The sequence below is a fragment of the Oncorhynchus gorbuscha genome, linkage group LG02 (assembly GCF_021184085.1).
Source record: "Oncorhynchus gorbuscha isolate QuinsamMale2020 ecotype Even-year linkage group LG02, OgorEven_v1.0, whole genome shotgun sequence".
NCBI classification, from domain to species: Eukaryota; Metazoa; Chordata; class Actinopteri; order Salmoniformes; family Salmonidae; genus Oncorhynchus; species Oncorhynchus gorbuscha.
Window position 1 is genome coordinate 79,938,836 of NC_060174.1, and position 25,014 is coordinate 79,963,849.

Consider the following 25,014-nt stretch of genomic DNA (forward strand, 5'->3'; position numbering starts at 1 on the left):
TAACGTTGCCTACTTTAGCTACAATATAGGCAGAAAAGTTTTATTACATGAATGCCATAAAATACTTACAATAAAGTATATCATACTGTACAACATTAATGAGGATAAAACGAATTGGATGAGCAAAACTGCAGCAACAACACCAATAGAGCTTATGCAAAAGCTAACCACACACTTGAAACTGCACTGGGATGAGCATTCATTTGCTGAATTACAGGTTGCATTACCATCTGGCAATACTAGAGGTTAAATACCGAAGTGCAATTAACAACGTGATGGCCACAAACTATGACCAGCCAACAAGCTAATGACGACTGAAATAGAGCCAAATCCACCCCTGTTTGGCAGCAGACAAGATTTCATACATAATCAGTGCAAAGAGAAAGAAGTCTGTCATTTTCCATCATTGGTAGCATTTCTGTCCCTTCTGTATAAAAAACAAAATAGACAAACAAGGCAAACATTTCAATAATATATATATATATTTAAATCAAACACAATTTAAATATATTATAGATTAAGAACACATAGATCAGAGAAACAATATTAACGGTACATAGTACCAAAATAGTATTTTCTGGTTCTTTTCCACACATCTCAATGAGGTTCAAGCAAAGTCATAATAATATTAACATTACATTCACTGAGTACCTTTCAATGAGATTTGCTTAAACATTGCTTTCGACAGTACATACAAAAATGAAAACTGCAACAATCACCATAAAAAATAACTAACATTAATATATGGGGGGGGGGGGGTAAACCAGAAATGTACATATTTATAACAATACATGGAGTAGCCTGGAGTTCTTCTTTCATTGCAACTGTAGCACGTCTTCTTCAGGCCATAATACCACATATCTATTTATTAGCCTATGCTCTCTAATGATATGGACAAGGTGCCAGGGGTCGCCAGAGCTACAGGTAGATGGCAAGACCAGGGAATCAAAAAGGTCCATCGCCAGTTTGACTGTAACTTGTCTGACCGGCTCTAGAAAGTACATTTGGGCACAGTCAGGAGGGTAGTAACCCACCCCACTGACAAAATACACCAGGACTGCCAAGGAATATAAGCAGGATACGCATCTGCCGCAAAATAAAACTGCACAAAGCCCCTACTTCCAGATGGAATTTTTGGGGGCATTGGTCTGACCACTTTCAAATTGATTTAATCTAAAACAAAGAATGAGGAATGGGCAAAGGATGTAGTGGTAGGTTGGGTTATGGAGAGAAGATGGCGAGGACAACCTAGTCTTCTTAGTGATTGCTTAGTGAAGGATGCTTCAGGCCCCTGCAGGCTCCCTCTTAGATGGCATGGTAACAGAAGTAACCACGGCAGCACCATTGCTTTCTGAAGTGCTGCTCTTTCTGACAGCTCCCGTTCAGCACCATTTTGCGTCCTTGTTTGTCATCCCTCCTTTTTGTTCTGGAAGGAAGGAAGTCGGGTGCTCTTTGTGCAACCGCCTTGTTGGCTTTTCTTTTCCCACTTCATTTGTTCAGAGATACCTTCATAGTGTTACGACGATATACTTCAAGTCTTTCGCTCACGCACATATATTCACACACAAACCAGTACAAGTTGATACAGAAGATGATGGAATGCTTTTGTTCTTCTACCTTCATTGATGTGTTTCACCATAAGGTGAATCCAGTGTGCAGTTCATCACTGGACCAGGTGACATCTGTCTGTCACGATCTGTCTCTATAGGATGAAGGGAGTGACAATATTTTGGTTCTCCACTGGAGGGTCATAACTAGGGAGAGATGGACAATGAAACATGGACAATCATCATACAACAGTAAACTTGTCATGACTGAAGTCATTTTATTTGATATAGTTGACTACTGTATTAGACAAATGCATTAGCTTGGGGCATACAGATATCCGGAACAATTTGACATACTTTGGTGGATTTGTCAGGACTGTTGTGGTGCGCCTGGTGTACTACGTCATTGACGATCATCTTAGCGATCTTCCAGGCCATTTCCTCCTGGGCCTAAACACACATAGACAAGTTACAATTCAATATGTTCATCATTCCTATTATCCATTAGTTCAAACAGATTGAACACAAGAGGAGCTTGTTTTGTTGGTGTACACACCTCATCTGAGTTGCCTTGAACAAGTTTCTTCATGGCTAGAGAAAGCATGGAACCTGTGACGAAAGAGAGAAGAGTGAGTGAAGAAGATGGAAATATTCAGAGGACAAGCCTTTCATCTATTGTTCCTCTGAAACAGGTATTCCCAAACTGGGGTAAGCAATGCCATTGGGGGTACAGCAAATAAAAATGTGATTCACATAAAAAGTTAATAATAACATTTTCAAACAGTCCATTTATATTTTCCAATGGGGCTATACATTTGGGTGAGATTTTTTTATCACCCGAGTAGCCTCGTTTCACTGCCAAAAATAAAATTAAACCATCTAGTGTTTAACGAAACAACACAATGTCAAATACAGGTAGCCTAGTCAAATAATTAACATCCAATCACATTAACCGTTACTCTCTCGTGGGTATTCCACTAATGGTCCGTATGTAGCTAAACGTAGCTGCTGCTCATTCCGTTTGCTCGAAAATGTATAAATGGTTAAAAAAAGTAAGGCCCACGTCCATAAAGACACATACCAGCTCTACTGGTAGTACTGCTACTACCAGCAGTAAGACACCTGCACCTGTCGACGACAAGTTGTTCTGCTTCCACGAGCACATCCAATGCTAGCATCAGTAATTCTACATGTTGTTGTTAGCCCAGCTAGCATGGACACTGACAGTAGTGAATCTGTTGCAGCTGAAGAGCTACTGCCCCCTTACCCAGGAAAGCACCGAACAACAAACAGGGACATTGGACCATCGAAGAGGCGCAAATATGATGAGATCTACATTGACTTGGGGTTCACTTAGATTGGGAGTAGTGCCTTTCCTCAGCCTCAGTGTGTTATATGTGCAAAAGTACTATCTCACAACTTGATGAATCCTTCACTCTTGTGCAGACATTTAGAAACAAAACATGCCAATATGAAAAATAAGCCACAAGAGTGTTTGGAGCGAGAATTAAGACGACTTTCGAGTCGTAAGACATGTATAAAAGCAACGATACCATTAATAAGAAGGGGCTAGAAGCATCTTATATGGTGAGCTACCGATTGGCTATGACAGGCTAGCCCCATACTATTGTGGAGGACTTAATTCTTCCTGCTGCCGCAGATATGGCTGGGGCAATGCTGGGGGTAAAGGCCCAAAACAACTATACAGAAAACACCAAAACCAAATGCATGTTTTTCAACCGATCGCTGCCTGCACCCGCATGCCCGACTAGCATCACCACCCTGGATGGTTCCGACCTTGAATATGTGGACATCTATAAGTACCTAGGTGTCTGGCTAGACTGCAAACTCTCCTTCCAGACCCACATCAAACATCTCCAATCGAAAATCAAATCGAGTCGGCTTTCTATTCCGCAACAAAGCCTCCTTCACTCACGCTGCCAAGCTTACCCTAGTAAAACTGACTATCCTACCGATCCTCGACTTCGGCGATGTCATCTACAAAATGGCTTCCAACACTCTACTCAGCAAACTGGATGCAGTCTATCACAGTGCCATCCGTTTTGTCACTAAAGCACCTTATACCACCCACCACTGCGACTTGTATGCTCTAGTCGGCTGGCCCTCACTACATATTCGTCGCCAGACCCACTGGCTCCAGGTCATCTACAAGTCCATGCTAGGTAAAGCTCCGCCTTATCTCAGTTCACTGGTCACGATGGCAACACCCATCCATAGCACGCGCTCCAGCAGGTGTATCTCACTGATCATCCCTAAAGCCAACACATAATTTGGCCGCCTTTTGTTCCAGTACTCTGCTGCCTGTGACTGGAACGAATTGCAAAAATCGCTGAAGTTGGAGACTTTTATCTCCCTCACCAACTTCAAACATCAGCTATCCGAGCAGCTAACCGATCGCTGCAGCTGTACATAGTCTATAGGAAAATAGCCCACCCATTTTCACCTACCTCATTCCCATACTGTCTATACTGTTTTTATTTATTTATTTTTCTGCTCTTTTGCACACCAATATCTCTACCTGTACATGACCATCTGATCATTTATCACTCCAGTGTTAATCTGCAAAATTGTATTATTCGCCTACCTCCTCATGCCTTTTGCACACTTTGTATATAGACTGCCCATTTTTTTCTACTGTGTTATTGACTTGTTAATTGTTTATTCTATGTGTAACTTTGTGTTGTCTGTTCACACTGCTATGCTTTATCTTGGCCAGGTCGCAGTTGCAAATGAGAACTTGTTCTCAACTAGCCTACCTGGTTAAATAAAGGTGAAATAAAAATAAAATTAAAAAAATGTTTTGAAACAATTACTGCTTCGCATACAAGCCAGTAAATTCTATGCATTACAGCTGGATGAGTCAACAGACGTGGCGGGCCTGGCACAGCTCCTGGTATATGTCCGTTACGTTTATGGGGGGGTCAATTAAGGAAGACATCCTCTTCTGCAAAACACTGGAAACCAGGACAACCGGAAATGACTTTTTTTTTTACAGTTCTGGACAGCTTTGTGACATCAAATGGGCTTTGGTGGTCAAGATGTGTTGGTATCTGTACTGATGGCGCAAAAGCCATGACAGGGAGACATAGTGGAATGCAGTTGCCCCCGACGCCACTTAGGTACACTGCAGCATCCACCGAGAGGCTCAAGCTGCCAAGGGAATGCCTGACAGTTTGAAATACACTCGTGTATTTTCTGCACTATGCAATGATGTGGGCAGCGACCATGTACAGCTTTTACAACATACAGAAATGACTTGATTATCAAAGGGGCAAAGTATTAACACGTTTTTCTTTATTTATTTATTGGGAGACGAGCTTAAAGTTCTTTACTGACCATCATTTTCACTTGTCTGACCACGTGCATGATTTCTCACACGACTGGCCTATCTGGGTGATGTTTTTTCCTCACCTGAATGATCTGAATCTAGGATTACAGGGACTCTCCTCAACTACATTCAATGTGCGGGACAAAACTGAGGCTATGATTAAGAAGTTGGAGCTCTTCTCTGTCTGCATTAACAAGGACAACACACAGGTCTTTCCATCATTGTATAATTTGTGTGTCTACAAATTAACTCAGGCTTATGGACAATGTAAAATGTGACAGAGAAGCACCTGAGTGGGTTGGGTGCGCAATTACGCAGGTACTTTGCCTGAAACGGATGACACTAACAACTGGATTCGTTATCCCTTTCATTCCCTGCCTCCAGTCCACTTGAACAAGAGAGCCTCATCAAAATTGCAACAAGCGGTTCTGTGAAAATCTTATTTAAAAATCGGAAGCCACTGCCAGATTTCTGGATTGGGCTGCCCTCAGAGTATCCTGCCTTGGCAAATCACACTGTTAAGACACTGATGCCCTATGCATCCACATACAGTGGGGCAAAAAAGTATTTAGTCAGCCACCAATTGTGCAAGATCTCCCACTTAAAAAGATGAGAGGCCTGTAATTTTCAAGTGGGAGAACTTGCACAATTGGTGGCTGACTAAATACTTTTTTTGCCCCACTGTACCTATGTGAGAGTGGATTATCAGCCCTCACTAGCATGAAAATGATGGAAAATGATTTGACTGAGACTCTCTCCAATACAACCCAACATTGCAGAGTTATGTGCATCCTTTCAAGCACACCCTTCTCATTAACCTGTGATGAGTTATTCACAATTTTCAATGAACAAATAAAGTTTTATGGATAAATAAAAGGGCTAAATGATTGATTATTATTATATTATTATTTGGTTCCTGGGCCTATAAGAGCTCTTTGTCACTTCCCACGAGCCAGGTTGGGACAAAAACTCACACTCATTCTTGTTATTATTATAATAATCTTTTTAATTACCCCTTTTTCTCCCCAATTTCGTGGTATCCAATTAGTAGTTTACAGTCTTGTACCATCACAGCAACTCTCGTACGTACTCAGGAGAGGCAAAGGTCGAGAGCCGTGCGTCCTCCGAAACACAACCTACCAAGCCGCACTGCTTCTTGACACAATGCCCACTTAACCCGGAAGCCAGCCGCACCAATGTGTCGGAGGAAACAACGTACACCTGGCAACCGTGTCAGCGTGCACTGGGCCCGGCCCGCCACAAGAGCCGCTAGAGCATGATGGGACAAGGACATCCCTGCCGGCCAAACCCTCCCCTAACCAATATGATGCTGGGAAAATTGTGCGCCGCCCCATAGGTCTCCCGGTCGCGGCCGGCTGCGACAGAGCCTGGACTCAAACCCAGAATCTCTAGTGGCACAGCAAGCACTGCGATGCAATGCCTTAGATCACTGCGTCACTCGGGATGCTCCACTCATTCTTATGTTTAAGAAATGTATCGTATAGTGTGTGTGTGTGTGTGTGTGTGGCAGGCTTACGATTGCAAAAAAACAAACATTTGAGAGTGTGCTGACCCTGGTGCTAGAGGGTGTACGCAGCTGGAGGTTGAATGTTTGAAGGGGTACGGGACTATAAAAGTTTGGGAACCACTGCTCTGAAAGATACTAGGCATACGAGGTACATTTATCACAGCACAGAATTCTCTTGGAATGCAATCGATGCATTTGGAAGAAACTGAGGGCTGGAAAAGTTGGTTTATGATTAGAGCCATGAAATCTACTAAGAAAATGCATTCAACATATACAGGTTTAGTCCAGGACTTTTATATGGATTTCTTCTGTTCTCAGAGAACATTCTCTTCTAAGAAGTCCTAAATATTAAAGTCATGTTATACTGTATAGTCTTTTATAAGAACTAAAAGCGCCTTGCATTGTATTTGGGGTGCCCCACATATTTAAACCTACTTTCTGTTTGCGGTTAGGATTAGAATAGAAGACAATACCCACACCATGCATGCTTGAGAGACATGACACACATTATACAGGCAACAATGAACAGTAGAGAGAGAAATAAAGGAGAGAGAAGAGAGAGGGAAAAGAGAGAAAATAAGAGAAAAGAGAAGTAGAGAAAGAAAGGTATAGATTGTCAGTGTAAATTACCTTTGGATTTCTTCACATCAGGCTCTGGTTCGGCCTCCCTGATGAACTGGCCCAGCTCGTTCACTTTCCCAAACGTCATTCTTCTGAATAGAGAGGGGACATAGCCAATGATGTCATAGATACCAGATATCTATGGAGACAGCACCCTGGTTACTAGACTGGTCCCACATTAGTTTGTGCTGTACAGCCAACTCCTATCGTCATTGTCATTTGGTCCCAGCACAAACAGATCTGGGACCAGGCTAATCTCTTACTGCAACAAGGACACTGCTGGGGCTGCACTATATCAGCCTGTGTGTTTGGCCTATTAGACTGCTATAATGTAAATGGGGATAACTTACAAATCTGCGGTCACACTGAGGACCGCATGGTGAAGTCTTTGAAAATATGCTTTTTAACATCATATATTCATTCATAACATGTTTGTATTTGGAGTGTTTTAGGTCACACATCAGTGGCCATTACACTGGCTTACTTAGCTTGCATCAAAAGAACCCTTTTGGGAATATTACATTAGTAAAATCAGGCTAGTTCAGGGGTAGAAATGGGGGAAATTTAGCACCATTATTTGACTTTTCTAAAATATCATTCATTAGAGAAACATATGGGGAAAAAAACACCAGATCAAATAGTTGAAATAAATGTTGTTTACAGACGACAGTACTTTCTGAGAAGGCCAGAGGATGTTATGCAGATTTACCCAGCGTAGGGGCGCTGGTACAGGGACTCTGGATCCAAACTGGCTATGTCCACCGTTATTGCCTCGTCAAAATTTTTCAGGATTTTCACTGCTGCCACCTTTTTGGTAGCTTGCTGTAAATGAGAACAAATATAATACTTTGAACAGTTAGAGAAGAACTAGAGGGAATAATATTCCACGTACGAAGCTATTTACTCAAAGTTCATTATCTCCTAAACGGTTCAGGAGGAAAAATGACTAACAGACAAAGGTACGAATGCTACTGCTGTTGAACATTCATTCATTCGAGTGCACATAGACAAACTTTTCAAAATGTCTCATGAAATTAGGAAAATGTCAGGGTGTGAGCAGGTCAAGTGTGGGGTTATCTACCTGGGTTTGAGAACCCTCGGTAGCATTGGTGCTGCGGTCACCATCTGGGGCCACGCCTTGACCGTGAGCGCTGGCCAGGACAAACTCATCCGCTCGGACAGAGTTGATAAGGTCACTCAGATACTTGTAGTAAAGGTTACTCGACAGGAAGCCTGGCATGTAGACCTGAGGGAAGAAAAATGACATGAACTTCAAATTAGCAAAGTTGAACTTGAAAATGCAAGAGGGACATGCCTTTCAGTCAAAGGTCTTCCATTTTCTTCAGAGAATGGCAAAGTGTTTCAGCATCATCCCTAGCCTTTGGCAACAACATAGTAACTCAAAGCCAAATCTTTGTACAGTTGAAGTCGGAAGTTTACATACACGTAGTTTGGAGTCATTAAAACTCGTTTTTCAACCCCTCCACAAATTTCTTGTTGACTGTAGTTTTGGCAAGTTGGTTAGAACATCTACTTTGTGCAAGACACAAGTCATTTTTCCAACAATTGTTTACAGACAGATTATTTCACTTATAATTCACTGTTTCACAATTCCAGTGGGTCAGAAGTTACCATACACTAAGTTGACTGTGCCTTTAAAACAGCTTGGAAAATTCCAGAAAATGATGTCATGCCTTTAGAAGCTTCTGATTGACTCAAATTATGTCAATCGGAGGTGGACCTGTAGATGTATTTCAAGGCCTACCTTCAAACTCAGTGCCTCTTTGCTTGATATCATGGGAAAATCAAAAGAAATCAGCCAAGACCTCAGAAGAAAATAGACCTCGACAAGTCTGGTTATCCTTGGGAGCAATTTCCAAATGCCTGAAGGTACCACGTTCATTTGTTACAACAGTAGTACGCAAGTATAAACACCATAGGACCACGCAGCCGTCATACCGCTCAGGAAGGAGACGCGTTCTGTCTCCTAGAGATGAACGAACTTTGGTGCGAAAAGTGAAATCAATCCCAGAACAGCAGCAAAGGACCTTGTGAAGATGCTGGAGGACACAGGTACAAAAGTATCTATATCCACAGTAAAACAAGTCCTATATCATCATAACCTGAAAGGTCGCTCAGCAAGGAAGAAGCCACTGCTCCAAAACCGCCATAAAAAAAGCCAGACTACAGTTTGCAACTGCACATGGGGACAAAGAACGTACTTTTTGTAGAAATGTCCTCTGGTCTGATGAAACGAAAATTGAACTGTTTGGCTATAATGACAACCCAACCGTGAAGCACGGGGGTGGCAGCATCATGACGTGTGGGTGCTTTGTTGCAGGAGGGACTGGTGTACTTCACAAAATAGATTGTATCATGAGGTAGGAAAATTATGTGGATATATTTAAGCAACATCTCAAGACATCATCAGGAAGTTCAAGCTTGGTCACAAATGGGTCTTCCAAATGGACAATGACCCCAAGCATGCTTCCAAAGTTGTGGCAAAATGGCTTAAAGACAAAGTCAAGGCATACAAACCTGACGCATTTACACCAGCTCTGTCAGGAGTAATGGGCCATAATTCACCCAACTCATTGTGGGAAGCTTGTGGAAGGCTACCCAAAACGTTTGACCCAAGTTAAACAATTTAAAGGCAATGCTACCAAATACTAATTGAGTGCATGTACATTTCTGAACAACTGGGAATGTGATAAAATAAATAAAAACTGAAATAAATAATTCTCTCTACTATTATTCTGACATTTCACATTCTTAAAATAAAGTGGTGATCCTAACTGGCCTAAGACATAATTTTTACTAGGATTCAATTTCAGGAATTGTGAAAAACTGAGTTTAAATGTATTTTGGCTAAGGTGTATGTAAACTTCCGACTTCAACTGTATATTTATTGCTCTGGTACCACTACCTTCAATAACCCCAAAGGCCAATAACCCCATAACCCCTGGTAATCTCAACCTTATGGTTCAATCTAATAATGTTGTTTTTTAATCTAATTTCCTAGTGATTTTACAGTTGAGAGTTTGCAGAGTGACCCCTGTGTGTCCCGTATCAACAAATGTATTTGACCCAGGTTAAGAGAGTTGGGCCAGTAACCGGAAGGTCGCTGGTTTGAATCCCCGAGCCGACTAGGTGAAACATCTGTCTGTGCCCTTGAGCAAGGCACTTACCTCTAATTGCTCCAGTAAGTCACTCTGAATATGAGTGTCTGCTAAATGAAAATGTATTTTTAAGTAAAATGTTACTGTGTGACTTTCAACCCCTCACCTTTTCCATGGTGGTCCAGGCCTGTCTGAGAGGAGTGGTGAAGCAGTCTGGTAGAGGCCCTCCTTCCCGGCATATATTAGACTCTATCTCCATCCGCACAGAGTCATCGAAACCCAGCGGTTTGGTGGCTTGGAGTGAGAAATACCTGGGGAGGGAACAGATCCCACCACTATTAAACTGGTGTCCTAATAACCAAGCCAGACTGAGTAATGCTGTGGTGTTTAGGCAACGATATAGTGATGGCAAATATATAGTAAAGGCAAATATATAGTAAAAGCAAATATATTGTAAAGACAAATACAGTGTAAAGACAATGATGGTGTGAAACCAAAGATATTAAGCAAATACACTCAGTGGCTAGTTTATTAGGTACACCCATCTAGTACCGGCTCGGACCCACTTATCCTCCAAAACAGCCCAAATTCTCTGGGGAATGGATTCTACAAGGTGTCGGAAATGTTCCACAGGGATGTTTGTCCATGCTGACGCAATGACATCATGCAGTTGCTGCAGATTGGAAGGCAGTACATTCATGTTGTGAACAGCCCGTTCCATCTCATCCCAAAGATGCTCTATCTATTGCAGTGGTCACCAACCTTTTGAGTCAAGATCACTGAGTCAAAATGCAAGCCAAGATTTACTACTCAGATTTATTTTTCCAACCAGGACTAAAAAAAATTATAAACCCATGCAACATTAACCAATTGAAAACAGTTCTGTAGCAATAAGGTTTGTGCAGTAGGCTATAGGCCCAATAAATTATCACTGTATTTTGTCTCTGCTTCAATTGCCCTGCCAATGTTGTTCTTCTCAGACCATTTTGAAATTATATTTTTACATTTTAGGTATATGATCACACTGGTAATTGATCCACAGCTGAGTGAGCTCAATCTTTTTCTTTTTACAGGACTTTCTCCGCTGAGAAAAGGGGACAGTCTTCCAGCTGATGGCAAAACTTAAGTCGCACTGCATTATTTCTGCCTTATGCACCAATTCATGTTGTTACTCCTATGATCAGAGAAAGTTAAATATTCTTTGATATTCGAAAAGACAAGCCGCTAATAATAACAATGTTAGCTTATCGGAAAACGTTGCTATACTCATTCATTGCAGCTGTTGCAGTGCTGTTTGCAGCGTGAATGGAAGTAGGGAAAACACATATTTTATGGCTTATAAGTGTTACTCATAAAAACAGCAGCTCTTTGCTGTATTCGTTGAGTCTCTCTAGTCATGGTTTTAAACTAAATCTCACAGCATGACATTTGCTATGCGTTCGAGGCTTCTTTTTCCTCGAGTCTACGGCTCGAGGAAACTTTGCAGTCACAGTGATCTGACCTCTCAATGGCCAGTGATAGGCAGAGTTCTACCTTCAGACACATGAAATGATTCAAAATGGGAACACTTTGCCTTCCTGGCGATAGGGCTACTAAATCAAATGCACCTACCACCAAAAGTGCAAAATATATAAAAATAGGAACACAAGGCTTTATTATTATTTTTTTAAACCAAAATGTTTGGTGATTGACTAGGAATGCCTTGGAGACCACTCCAATGGGTTTGGTCAGCAGCAATGTTCAGATACACTGTGGTGTTCAATCATTGCTCAATTGGTCTCAAGGGACCTAACATGTGCCAGGAAAACATTCCTCACACCATTACACCCCCGCCACCAGCATGTACCATTGACACCAGGCAGGATGGGGCCATGGACTCATGCTGCTTCTGCCAAATTCTGACTGACTCATCAGACTAGGGAATGTTTTTCTCAATTGTTAAGTGTTGGTGATTGCGTGACCACTGAAGCCGCTTCTTCTTGTTTTTAGCCGATAGAAGTGGAACACGATGTGATCGTCTGCATCAATAGCCCATCCATGACAAGGAGTTGTGCGTTCTGAGATGCCGTTCTGCACACCGTAGTACTGTGCTGTAATTGGTCTGTTTGTGGCCCGCCTGTTAGCTGGCAAGATTCTTACCATTCTTCTTCGACCTCACTCATCAACGAGTTGTTTTCACCCACAACACTGCCACTGACTGGATGTTTTTGCTTATCACACCATTCTCAGTAAACCCTAGAGTCTAGGGGTGTCAAACATACGGCCCGCGGGCCGGAACCGGCCCCCAAGGAGGTTCGATCAGGCCCGCAGGATAATTTGAAAGTGGAAAAAATGCATAAAAGACATGGAATTAATATTTTTAATTCGCTGCAATTCATGGATTATCCGCTAAGGGGCGCACTCTTTCCATCAGAGTAGAAGACAAGCCGCATCACTGAGACAGACTGAAAACAGCAGACGGTATCAATGCGCCATCTGCTGCTTGTTACGACGTTGTTAATACCTTGGTCTCTACCTCTCCGCTACACCCTCATTAGCCAAAATGTCGTTATCCAAACGGAGAAAAGTAGATAAGGAGTGTAGAATATTCAAAGAAAAATGGACCACATCCTATTTATTTACAGAGATGCATGGAAAACCTTTGTGCTTGGTGTGTTTGCAACAAGTTTCGGTATTGAAGGAATATAATATTCGACGCCACTACGAGACTCATCACAGCGAAAAATATGACGGCTTGCAAGGACAACTGAGAAGAGATAAGATTAAAAATTCCTTTCTTTAAAAGTCTCATTTAATCTTAAAGTGCATTACTATATTTTTCAGTACCAATTAAAGTTTTGTGCCTTTGTACAATCAGTGGGATCAGTTGCAATGCATATTTGTGAATGATAAAAGTAAATTGCACGTTTGTCTAAGGAAATATGAGGTGTTTCATGAAATGTTTTGTAAAAGGATAGTTCATTAAATTTCAATATTTTCCTAATGTTCTTGTGCTTCTTTACACCAAAACAAAGGAAAGACATGATATTTTGGTTATTTATAGCAGAGTATGGTATAATTTTAATGGTCCGGCCCACTTGACATCTCCCTAGGCCGTATGTGGCCCACGATGCGAAATGAGTTTGACACCCCTGCCCTAGACAGTGTCGTGCGTGAAAAGCCCAGGAGGACGGACGTTTCTGAGATACTGAATCCGGCACGCCTGGCACGGACAACCATACCACACTCAAAGTCGCTTAGTTTTGCCAATTCTGATGTTCAATCGAACAGTAACTGAATGCGTCGATGCCTGTCTGCCTTCTTTATATAGCAAGCCATGGCCACGTGACTCACTGTCTGTAGGAGCAAACCATTTTCATGAACGGGGTGGTATAACCTAATAAACTGGCCACAGTTTATATATAAAGAAACGGATGGCTTACTTGTCATAGAGGATCATGGCGTCATTCTGGGCCTCCTGGCCGTCGTATTGGCCCGCCATTGCAGCCAGCTGGTCCTGGAAGTTATCTGCTGCCAGCCAAAACTGCAGGATATTCACAGCGTCCTCCTTCTCCATGTACTGGGGAGACACACACCATGTTAGCTTCATTACCAATGACTCTTCTATTAACACCTACCATATGACACTAATGTCAAATAGAATAGAGAAGAATAGAAACAAATAGATTAGAAACACCAGTAGCACTAACAGCAATAACACCAATGAATAAAACAGCAATTAATATGAATGAATTTGATAACATACTGTGCTTGTGTTTAAACAACATCAATTGTGGGGTCCAGTTGTTGTGCTCACCTCAGAGAAGTAGAATAGGGCCGACTCACAGAACAAGATGTCTGCCAGAAACACTGAGCCACTGGTCAACACTTCCATCTGGTACTTACAGAAATGATGGCTGCGCAAGAATTCACTAAAGTGCCTGGGAAATATAAATTATATGTGATCACATTATTATTATTATATTATTATATTATTATTATATTATTTATTATTATATTATTATTATTATATTATTATTATTATTATTATTATATTATTATTATTATTATTATTATTATTATATTATGATATAAGAGTGGATAGGTGTATAAGAGACCATTGGTTACACTTTAATCATAGGAGACAAATCATGAACCATGCAGAAAAACACTGGAATTCAACATGAACTCATATGAGAAATTGTCAATCTTTCAATGGATACTAGAACATGAAGACTGGAGAATCTAAAACGTACTGTTGCTCCATGATGGAGAAGACGACTGACTGTGCAATGACAAAGCAGTTTGGGTCCACCATTCCATCCTCACCACAGATTTTAGCTGGCAAAGTGGAGAAAGGGACTAAAACAGTCACAATCACACAACGGATTATCAATTCATCCACAAAATAGTTATCCTGAAACTTTGTTAAATGTACTTCACAGACAAGAGAGGATTAGGGCAGATTTGATCTTTAACTAGGTCTAACCTTCATAGGAATGCATACAGTACTCATACAGTTCTGATAAAATACTCATACAGTACACACACACACACACACACACACACACACACACACACACACACACACACACACACACACACACACACACACACACACACACACACACACACACACACACACACACACACACACACACACACACACACACCACTGTCTTACAGTCAAAGTCAATACTAATGGCAAACAGGTGGGGGTACTAATTTCTTACCGACTATGTCGTTTCTAATCTGTTCTGTGATGGGGATGGGCCTAGCAGCGTCTGGAGAGATGTACTTGGTGAAGATGTTCACTGCATCGCTCTCTATACCTACAACACACAGGTGAAAATGGTTAACAGTCTGTCACAGGTGTCAAAATGTGTACAACTCAGATATTGTTTCCTTCAACGTGCAATTAAAATAAATGAAACTTATTCTCACAGCCAGTTGTTTCACATGGTGGAGATTAGAATAAATATAGCTAATACACTACCCTTACCTAGTCAGAGTGTTATGCAGTCATAACAGTAAGGTAGGAATATAGAGAAATTATGGTACAGACATTATGGCCCAACACAAACATGAATAAAAACACAAATTATAGCCCAACTCATAAAAAAGGATTATGAGAACAGCCATAGTGTCTCTCTGTAACATTCACCACCAGCCGGCTCAGACAGACTCCAGGCTACTTACTTAACCATTATTTGTACAGGTAAATTAAGAACAGATTTTGATGTACATATTTATTTATGAAGACCAGTCAAACGTACTCTTCATGAGCTTGTCTGAGAGCTCCTTGAGGGCATGGGTGGACTGCAGCTTGAAGGGGGTCCCTGTCCTGGAATTCTGCCTGGGGGGGGGGTATCTTCCCTGCTGGGGGTGCCTGGCCTCTGGTCCACTAAGGAGCTAAAGGAGTCCCTGTGGACGAGCTGCGCAGTGGGGCCTTCACTACTGTTACTGTTTATCTCCTGGGGGCTGGGGGTAAAGGGGTGAGATGAGGGGGGCCTGGGGACGGAGGGTAGGTCCATGTCTGGGGGGGAGGAGGGGTCGGGGGGAGACAGGGGTGGAGGCAGGCTCGGCAAGGGAGCTGTGTTTGATTGAGTTGAGACTGTTGGCCCGGACCCGGCACCAGCTGGTTGAGCGGAAGCTCTCTGCCTCCAGCCAAAAGCGGACCAAGTGGTCGGACCCACGGGCCTCCTGGAACTGGATGTAGTAGGGCATGGCCACATTGTCCCGCAGGATCTGGTCCACTGTCTTAGACAGGCGTGAACGCGTCTCAGAGGCCAGGTAGTTCACACTAGAGTGCCCTGAAAACACACCATAATACTGAATAAAACCACTGTACAACCATACAGTATGATCACACTGGACCGTTCTGAAACACACAATGAACCAATCAAAACATCAATCAAACGTCTTTATAAAGCCCTTTCTACATAATCCGTTCTTACAAAGTCTAACCCAGTCTAAACAGACACAGTGTACCACGGCATACTGAATGAAACCACACACGATCATCCATAATAAAACATTTAAAACGTATCTAAAACTATGGCACAGTTCCCGGGTCATATGATCAGGGAGGCCATGTGAATGAATGACTGAAGCCTGGCTGGAGGCCTCCATTACATAATGGACTAGAGTAGAAGCACTAAACAGTGATCTGGTGTTTTGTGATGAGTGTTGTGTGCTCCTAGTATCAGCTCCAGAGAGTGGGCAGGCTGCCACGTATGACTGATAACCGGCAGCTCAGCCCCCTCTCCCACCCCTTCACTCCTTTCTCCCTCCACCCCTCCCTTTCTCTCTCTCGCTCCTGTACAAGAGTTCACACCCTCAGAGCACTGTCTGGGGTCTAGTCACTGTAGCACAGTATAGTCACGCTACCCTACTGCATTTCAAGGCCCCCCCCCCTCCCCCAACACCGGTAAGTAAAGACCTGTCCCAGCACTATCATAAACATTACTGGTGTAGCTGGCTGCTGTGGCACTATAAATCTAGTGCCTGATATCTACCTATAAGATTTAGGGAGTTCTTAAGTATCATAATAAATTATTTGTCACATGCGCTGAATACAACAAGTGTTGTAGTAACTTTACCATGAAATGCTTACAAGCCCTTTCCCAACAATGCAGTTAAAAGTTAAGAAAATTTGACAAATGGATAAAAAATAAAATAGTAACACAATATAATAACACAAAATAACAATGATGAGGCTATACAAAGGCTATATACAAGAAGTACCGGTAACGAGTCAGTTTACTGGGATACGAGGTAGTTGGGGTGATCGATTGAGGTAATATGTACATGTATGTTTTGTTAGGTTAGTTGATTGATTTAAGCACTATGTACAGGTCGCCATTTAATTAACCCAGAAAACTTCAGTACAGGGTTTTTTCTGGATAAAAAAGGGGCTTATGTGGTGGGCATGGCAGAGGACATGGCAATGAGCACGGTCAGTCTGTCGGGGTGGATACATTTTAGAAAAAAATATGAGGCCCCCATCTTGGCGGTGTTGAGAAATATTAGCATTTTTAAACAATACTTTGGGATTTTGGCAATGATGCCCTTCATCTACTTCCCAAAATTCAGATGAACTAGTGGATACCATTTGTAGGTCTCTGTGTCCAGTATGAAGAAAGTTAGATGTAGTTTTGCAAGCCAATGGTAACTAGCATTAGCACAATGACTGGAAATCTATGGGTATTTGCTAGAATAGACTTCCAGTCATTGCACTAATTTAAAAAATGTGTATTGGATCATTTATTTTTCAGTTTTAAATAGTTTCCTGCAATTCTATGCATTTCCCATGGCTTATTTTGCTCTAAAATAAAAAATAAAAAATACACAAAACAATTAATTTAGTAGTATTCATTTTATAAGTTATCCCTGACTGTCTAGCTTTTATTTTGGTTATTGTTAGTTCTTAAAGATTATATTATTTAAAAAATATAAAAAAATAGGTCCATTACATTTTCTACATACTTAAAATTTGGTCTTTGTTGTTTAAGTTTACACTTAGGGTTTTTACAATGTATTATTTACACTGTTTGCAAAAATGCTTAGGCGGCCAACCCAATGATTACAACGGCAGCAGAAAAATACCTGCAGTATGATGCATGAGATATAAGGAGTTTTCCTGATCAGGTCCCTCAGGAAAAACTCTGGGCCCTAGTTATGAGTCATACTAAAAATCTTTGCTGGTAGTGTGCTGGTTGGTCAAAAAGCTAACTCATGCAGGAGTGCGTTGCAGGATTAGCCTTGAACCAATCGCTTGTGGAAAGGCCAGGCCCGTTGGTATTTAAACCAATTCCACCAGCACCATATCCACCACCTACTATTATCACATTGTATCAACTCGCTGAAGCATTGGCACATACGGTCCTGTCAGAAGGAGAACTTAAAAGAGAAAGATCATTCATTAAAATCACTCTAAATAACTTTTTTTCTTCTTTCCTAGATCTAGGATGAGTTTAGCCTTTTATTTATTTGAATTTAAAATTTACCCTCTTTTCTCCCCAATTTCGTGGTATCCAATTGTTAGTAGTTACTAGCTTGTCTCATCGCTACAACTCCCGTATGGGCTCGGGAGAGACGAAGGTCGAAAGCCATGCGTCCTCCAAAACACAACCAAACCAAGCCACACTGCTTCTTAACACAGCGTGCATCCAATCCGGAAGCCAGCTGCACCAATGTGTCAGAGGAAACACCGTGCACCTGGCGACCTGGTTAGTGCGCACTGCGCCCGGCCCGCCACGGGAGTCGCTAGTGCGCGATGAGACAAGTATATCCCTACCGGCCAAACCATCCCTAACCCGGACGACGCTAGGCCAATTGTGCGTCACCCCATGGACCTCCCGTTCGCGGCTGGCTGCGACAGAGCCTGAGATCGAACCCGGAGTCTCTGGTGGCACAGCTAGCACTACAGTGCAGTGCCCTAGAGAGTTTAGCCTTTTAAATTATAATAAATAAGAGCGGTCACTTAATCCTAGATCAGCACTTCTTCTCTGAAACGCTTGTGAATACGTTTCCTGAAAACTATGAGACAAATCAGAAGAATACTGGAAGCACATACCCAGATCCCCAAAGTGTGCAGCCTCCATGTGGCTGGGCTGTTTCTTGAGGATGGCCGTGCGTCCGTGGGCAAAGGAGTCCATGTTTGCAGAGATGGCGTTGATGGCCACATGGCTGGGCCCCGCCACCTCCAGAATGGCATGGTGGTTACGGAGGCTCTGGGAGGGGGAGTGGGGGCTTGCTGGGGCTACCAGGGCTGGGATTACAGGGGAGGAGGAGGGTGGAAACATAGGTATCTTATATCCTTTGATCAATACAGAATGTAGGCTTAGCTTTCTAGAGAGAAACCCAAAACACCAACAAAGTATGTTATATGTACGAGGTTATGGGTTCTGAAAAAGGCCTACTTCTTTAACTGAATGGTGTTGTGATCTAGTACATAACTATGCCCAGTGAGAGCTCAGTGGGTGCTGGGACACTTTTCTTCTTTAACTGAATGGTGTAGTACATAACTATGCCCAGTTAGAGCTCAGTGGGTGCTGGGACACTTTTCTTCTTTAACTGAATGGTGTAGTACATAACTATGCCCAGTTAGAGCTCAGTGGGTGCTGGGACACTTTTCTTCTTTAACTGAATGGTGTAGTACATAACTATGCCCAGTGAGAGCTCAGTGGGTGCTGGGACACTTTTCTTCTTTAACTGAATGGTGTAGTACATAACTATGCCCAGTTAGAGCTCAGTGGGTGCTGGGACACTTTTCTTCTTTAACTGAATGGTGTAGTACATAACTATGCCCAGTGAGAGCTCAGTGGGTGCTGGGACACTTTTCTTCTTTAACTGAATGGTGTAGTACATAACTATGCCCAGTTAGAGCTCAGTGGGTGCTGGGACACTTTTCTTCTTTAACACTGGGGTGTAGTACATAACTATGCCCAGTTAGAGCTCAGTGGGTGCTGGGACACTTTTCTTCTTTAACACTGGGGTGTAGTACATAACTATGCCCAGTTAGAGCTCAGTGGGTGCTGGGACACTTTTCTTCTTTAACTGAATGGTGTAGTACATAACTATGCCCAGTTAGAGCTCAGTGGGTGTTCTTTAACTGGGAGTACATAACTATGCCCAGTTCAGTGGGTGCTGGGACACTTTTCTTCTTTAACTGAATGGTGTAGTACATAACTATGCCCAGTGAGAGCTCAGTGGGTGCTGGGACACTTTTCTTCTTTAACTGAATGGTGTAGTACATAACTATGCCCAGTGAGAGCTCAGTGGGTGCTGGGACACTTTTCTTCTTTAACTGAATGGTGTAGTACATAACTATGCCCAGTTAGAGCTCAGTGGGTGCTGGGACACTTTTCTTCTTTAACTTGGTGTAACTGAATGGTGTGCTGGGACACTTTTCTTCTTTAACTGAATGGTGTAGTAACTATGCCCAGTTAGAGCTCAGTGGGTGCTGGGACACTTTTCTTCTTTAACTTTAACTGAATGGTGTAGTACATAACTATGCCCAGTTAGAGCTCAGTGGGTGCTGGGACACTTTTCTTCTTTAACTGAATGGTGTAGTACATAACTATGCCCAGTTAGAGCTCAGTGGGTGCTGGGACACTTTTCTTCTTTAACACTGGGGTGTAGTACATAACTATGCCCAGTTAGAGCTCAGTGGGTGCTGGGACACTTTTCTTCTTTAACTGAATGGTGTAGTACATAACTATGCCCAGTTAGAGCTCAGTGGGTGCTGGGACACTTTTCTTCTTTAACTGAATGGTGTAACATAACTATGCCCAGTTAGAGCTCAGTGGGTGCTGGGACACTTTTCTTCTTTAACTGGGGTGTATGCCCAGTTAGAGCTCAGTGGGTGCTGGGACACTTTTCTTCTTTAACTGAATGGTGTAGTACATAACTATGCCCAGTGAGAGCTCAGTGGGTGCTGGGACACTTTTCTTCTTTAACTGAATGGTGTAGTACATAACTATGCCCAGTGAGAGCTCAGTGGGTGCTGGGACACTTTTCTTCTTTAACTGAATGGTGTAGTACATAACTATGCCCAGTTAGAGCTCAGTGGGTGCTGGGACACTTTTCTTCTTTAACTGAATGGTGTAGTACATAACTATGCCCAGTTAGAGCTCAGTGGGTGCTGGGACACTTTTCTTCTTTAACTGAATGGTGTAGTACATAACTATGCCCAGTGAGAGCTCAGTGGGTGCTGGGACACTTTTCTTCTTTAACTGAATGGTGTAGTACATAACTATGCCCAGTGAGAGCTCAGTGGGTGCTGGGACACTTTTCTTCTTTAACTGAATGGTGTAGTACATAACTATGCCCAGTGAGAGCTCAGTGGGTGCTGGGACACTTTTCTTCTTTAACTGAATGGTGTAGTACATAACTATGCCCAGTGAGAGCTCAGTGGGTGCTGGGACACTTTTCTTCTTTAACACTGGGGTGTGGGGATTGCGAGACAGTGTGCTCTGTGTACATGTTAACCTAGCCCTTTGAGCCTGTCTTAAGAATATAAAATACTTCACTGGCATCTCTCTAAAAACTCTTAAACCCAATCATTTAAAGTCTGAACTTTGGACATAAATTGGGCCTACGAGCTAATATATGTGTGTTATTACCTAAATCAATACATTCTCTCTCAGTACATTTACAAAGACAAATATAAACACCTACAAAAAGAGAAAGCTCAGAGGGAGCTTTCAAAGAACTTCACACAAGGACCTTATTTCCTCTCTATTTTCAGGGCTGCTAAAAAATGAAACATCAGACAGCAGCAGCACAGTATTATAATTTATCATTTCAAAGAAATAGTAGTTCGGTACCCACCTCTATTGACTTTTGCATCAACTGGTTGCTCGGGTTCCTTGCCTTTTGCTATGGGTCAAAAAGGAATTACATAGCATTGTAATTAGAGCAGGCTCTAACATTTGATTCACAATGCAGGGTGAGATCAGTGACCAGAATACTGTGCCTGAGTTTCATTGTAGGGTAAAGCCATATGGATGATGATGATGCAGTGTCACTGAAAACTTAAAGGGATCATTTGGGATTTTGGCAACACGGTCCTGAACTTGTGGATGTCATTTTTATGTCTCTGGGTGCAGTTTGAAGGAAGATGCTAACTAGCAGATACCCATAGACCTCCAGTCATTGTAGCAGATACCCATAGACCTCCAGTCATTGTAGCAGATACCCATAGAACTCCAGTCATTGTACCAGATACCCATAGACCTCAGTCATTGTAGCAGATACCCATAGAACTCCAGTCATTGTAGCAGATACCCATAGACCTCCAGTCATTGTAGCAGATACCCATAGACCTCCAGTCATTGTGCTAATGCTAGTTAGCATTGGCTTGCCAAATTAACTTTAACTTCCTTCATACCGGGCAGAGACCTAAACATGGTATCCACAAGTTTGTCTGACTCTGTGGAAATAGATAAAGGGCCTCATAGTCAAAATCCCGAAGTACCTTTAACTATACAGTTACATACATTCCCTGGTCGGGAAACAGATATGCCTGTGACAGTGGGATAACCTTGACTGTTAAGCAAACAAATAATTATAACCATTTCCCTCACTGTCATGCACAGATAAGACAAGGAGAGAGGAGCACACTACTTGTGTGAGGCTCCTAATTGGAATAGAACAGAGTTATTCTTCACATTGAAGCATGGCTGCTATCTTACAAGGTGTGTTTATTGACTAGAGTGGCCTTGGTCTATCAGCTTGATGTCACTTCATTGTCATGTTGTTACTGCAAAGATCCCTCATCATCACCACAAAGAACAGTCTGGAACCAAAGTCCTGTTTTTCTACACATTTCAGTCCTCCTCCATTACATAAAGTAACAGAATATGCCTGGTTACAATTGTGTGGTGAAAGTGAACCTTTTGCGCATGACATAAATAGTTTTCCTGAGGCGCTTTCAGTGTTCAGTAGAGAAGTGGGGGAAAGATGGAAGGCTCATTTTCATTTAGAGGCATCAGATGGTTAGCACATGGTTATGTCTACCCACCTCAAAGAGCTTTATAATTTCAATCTGTATATAAATAGGTCTCTGCATATGACTGATTGTTATCACCATCATTTCATATTATCCATGGTTTGCACTGTTGGCCAAATACTTTACAGTAGCTGTCAAGACAAATGTGTGTTGTGTGTTTTACTAGCCCCAGGAATGTAGGTCTATAGTTTGGGCTAGTAATTTACATGCAATCATTTTTGCTTTTATGTCTTCGGACCACAATTCCAAGGTAAATACTGAGATCGCCTGGAGCAGTGGTCAGCAACCTTTTCTGAGTCAAAATCATTTTCTGAGTCAAAATCCCTTTCTGTGTCAAAATGCAAGACGAGATCTACCGCTCAGATTGAAAAATCATGACTTAAAAGCACAAGCCTATGCAACACTAACCAATCAAAAACAGTTATGTAACAATGAGGTTTGTGCAGTAGGCTATTGGGGCGGAAGGGTAGCCTAGTGGTTAGAGCGTTGGACTAGTAACCGGAAGGTTGCAAGTTCAAATCCCCGAGCTGACAAGGTACAAATCTGTCGTTATGCCCCTGAACAGGCAGTTAACCCACTGTTCCTAGGCCGTCATTGAAAATAAGAATTTGTTCTTAACTGACTTGCCTAGTAAAATAAAATAAAATTAATACTTGGCTATGCTTGAATTTCCCAGCCAATGTTGTTCTTCTCAAACCATTTTAAAGTTGTATTTCAACATTTTTGGTATATGATCACTGGTAAAATACTATTTATTTTATTACTTGTGAGAGCTTAATTTTTTTTTTTTTTTTTTTACTGGACTGACAGCCTATGGTCAAGTCTGAGGGGAGGGAGGGAGCAGAGGTTCTATGATCTCCTTACTCCTATGATCAGAGAAAGTGCATTATTCCTCGATATTAAAAAAGATAAAAGCGCAAATAATAACAAAGATAGATTATCATAACATGCGCATTGTATGGCTTATAGACAGTGCTGCATAACAACTTAAACATGAATTTAATCATAAAAACTGCAGTTCTTTGCTGTATTCGTTGGTTTTAAAAGTTTTTTAAACTCACATTATCAACTTTGGTGTGCGTTTGAGGTTTCTTTTTACAGTCCTAGTGTGCGAAGAAACTGTGCAGACACCGTGATCTGAGCTATCTGATTGGCCAGCGGTGGTTATACAGTTGCACTTGATTTGCTCCTCAAGGCCTGCCGGGTAGGCGGAGTTCTACCTCCAGACACATGAAACGGTTAAAAAAAGGAACACTTTGACTTGCCGGCGCTAGGGCAGCTGAATCAAGTGCACCTACACTCAACAGCGCGAAACGAATAAAAATAAGAATGCGAAGGCTTGATTTGTATCGTTGTTTTTTTACATACATGTTTGATGATCGACTTATAACGTTACTTGCATGGGGAGTTATCATCCAACCACCATGGCATAGTTGACTGGCATGGAAGACAGCCAGTGACTTAAACTAAATAAACATTACCGTGAAATTATTAGGAAATCACCAAATGTAATGCTTTCAGGTTAATTAGTATATAGGTAATAACCAACAATCTACATTCTCCAATAAGTAATTGCTATCGATCATGGTCAGGCATATTAGTAGCTAGCTGAGTATTAGCACCACAGCATCAGCTAGCTAACGTTAGCTACTTAACGTTAGCAGTAGCAAAAACTATTGAGAAGGAAAGCTGCATTAACTAGGTCGTGTGGCTGCCAGTTTTAGCTCTTCAGATTTGAAACACATAACTACAGAAACAAATTGGTATTTGCTATATTATCCAGCGGATATTTTGTCGGCGTGGACTTGACACAGACCTGTCAAGCGCATTCTCATCTGTCATTACTAGCCATCGCGCATTCCTCAACCTCTCCCGCGAGCCTCTTTACGCCCTTTGGCTCGCGCTAGCCGGCTATCATACTTCCTTACCTTTCCTTCTGAAAAACGACATGACGATTTTCACGCTGTGAATGTATCCTCAGCTCAATGACAACATCCCGTGGATTCCCGAGTCCCTTCATTCATATACGTCGATTCTTGACGATGGTAATGGGTTTATTTGCGACCGAGGAGAATGGGCTGTCAAATCCAAAACTTCCCCCTTCTGCGACCAGTGGCCATATTGTCAATATTGTCTCACTTCCGGACATGATGATGCGGCAGCGTTGTGGGAAAGCATTATTTGTTAGTGACAGTAGAGGGCAGGATCCACAGTGGGGCGATTTTACTGTAGAACACTATACTAGGGGTGTAATCATTAGTCCAAACCCTAGTCATGGTCCATGGGTGTAATCGTTACTCCAAACAGTTAACGAAAACTAGCGTTTCAATTGGACAGGTTCAGCAACAGGACGG

The 25,014-nt window shown here is 42.1% G+C and overlaps 1 protein-coding gene across 1 annotated transcript; it reads right to left on the reverse strand.

Moving 5' to 3' along the window:
• Window positions 1-24,793, reverse strand: LOC124010611 (A-kinase anchor protein 10, mitochondrial-like). Its single transcript, XM_046323279.1, is given in 17 exon segments — window positions 1-1,754; window positions 1,905-1,997; window positions 2,104-2,156; window positions 7,055-7,137; window positions 7,755-7,867; window positions 8,127-8,291; window positions 10,331-10,475; window positions 13,587-13,723; window positions 13,961-14,084; window positions 14,400-14,484; window positions 14,877-14,975; window positions 15,420-15,450; window positions 15,453-15,699; window positions 15,701-15,956; window positions 18,722-18,916; window positions 21,481-21,528; window positions 24,589-24,793. Coding segments are annotated over 17 exon segments (1,902 nt in total). The 5' UTR covers window positions 24,611-24,793; the 3' UTR covers window positions 1-1,748.
• Window positions 24,794-25,014: the final 221 nt, after the last annotated feature.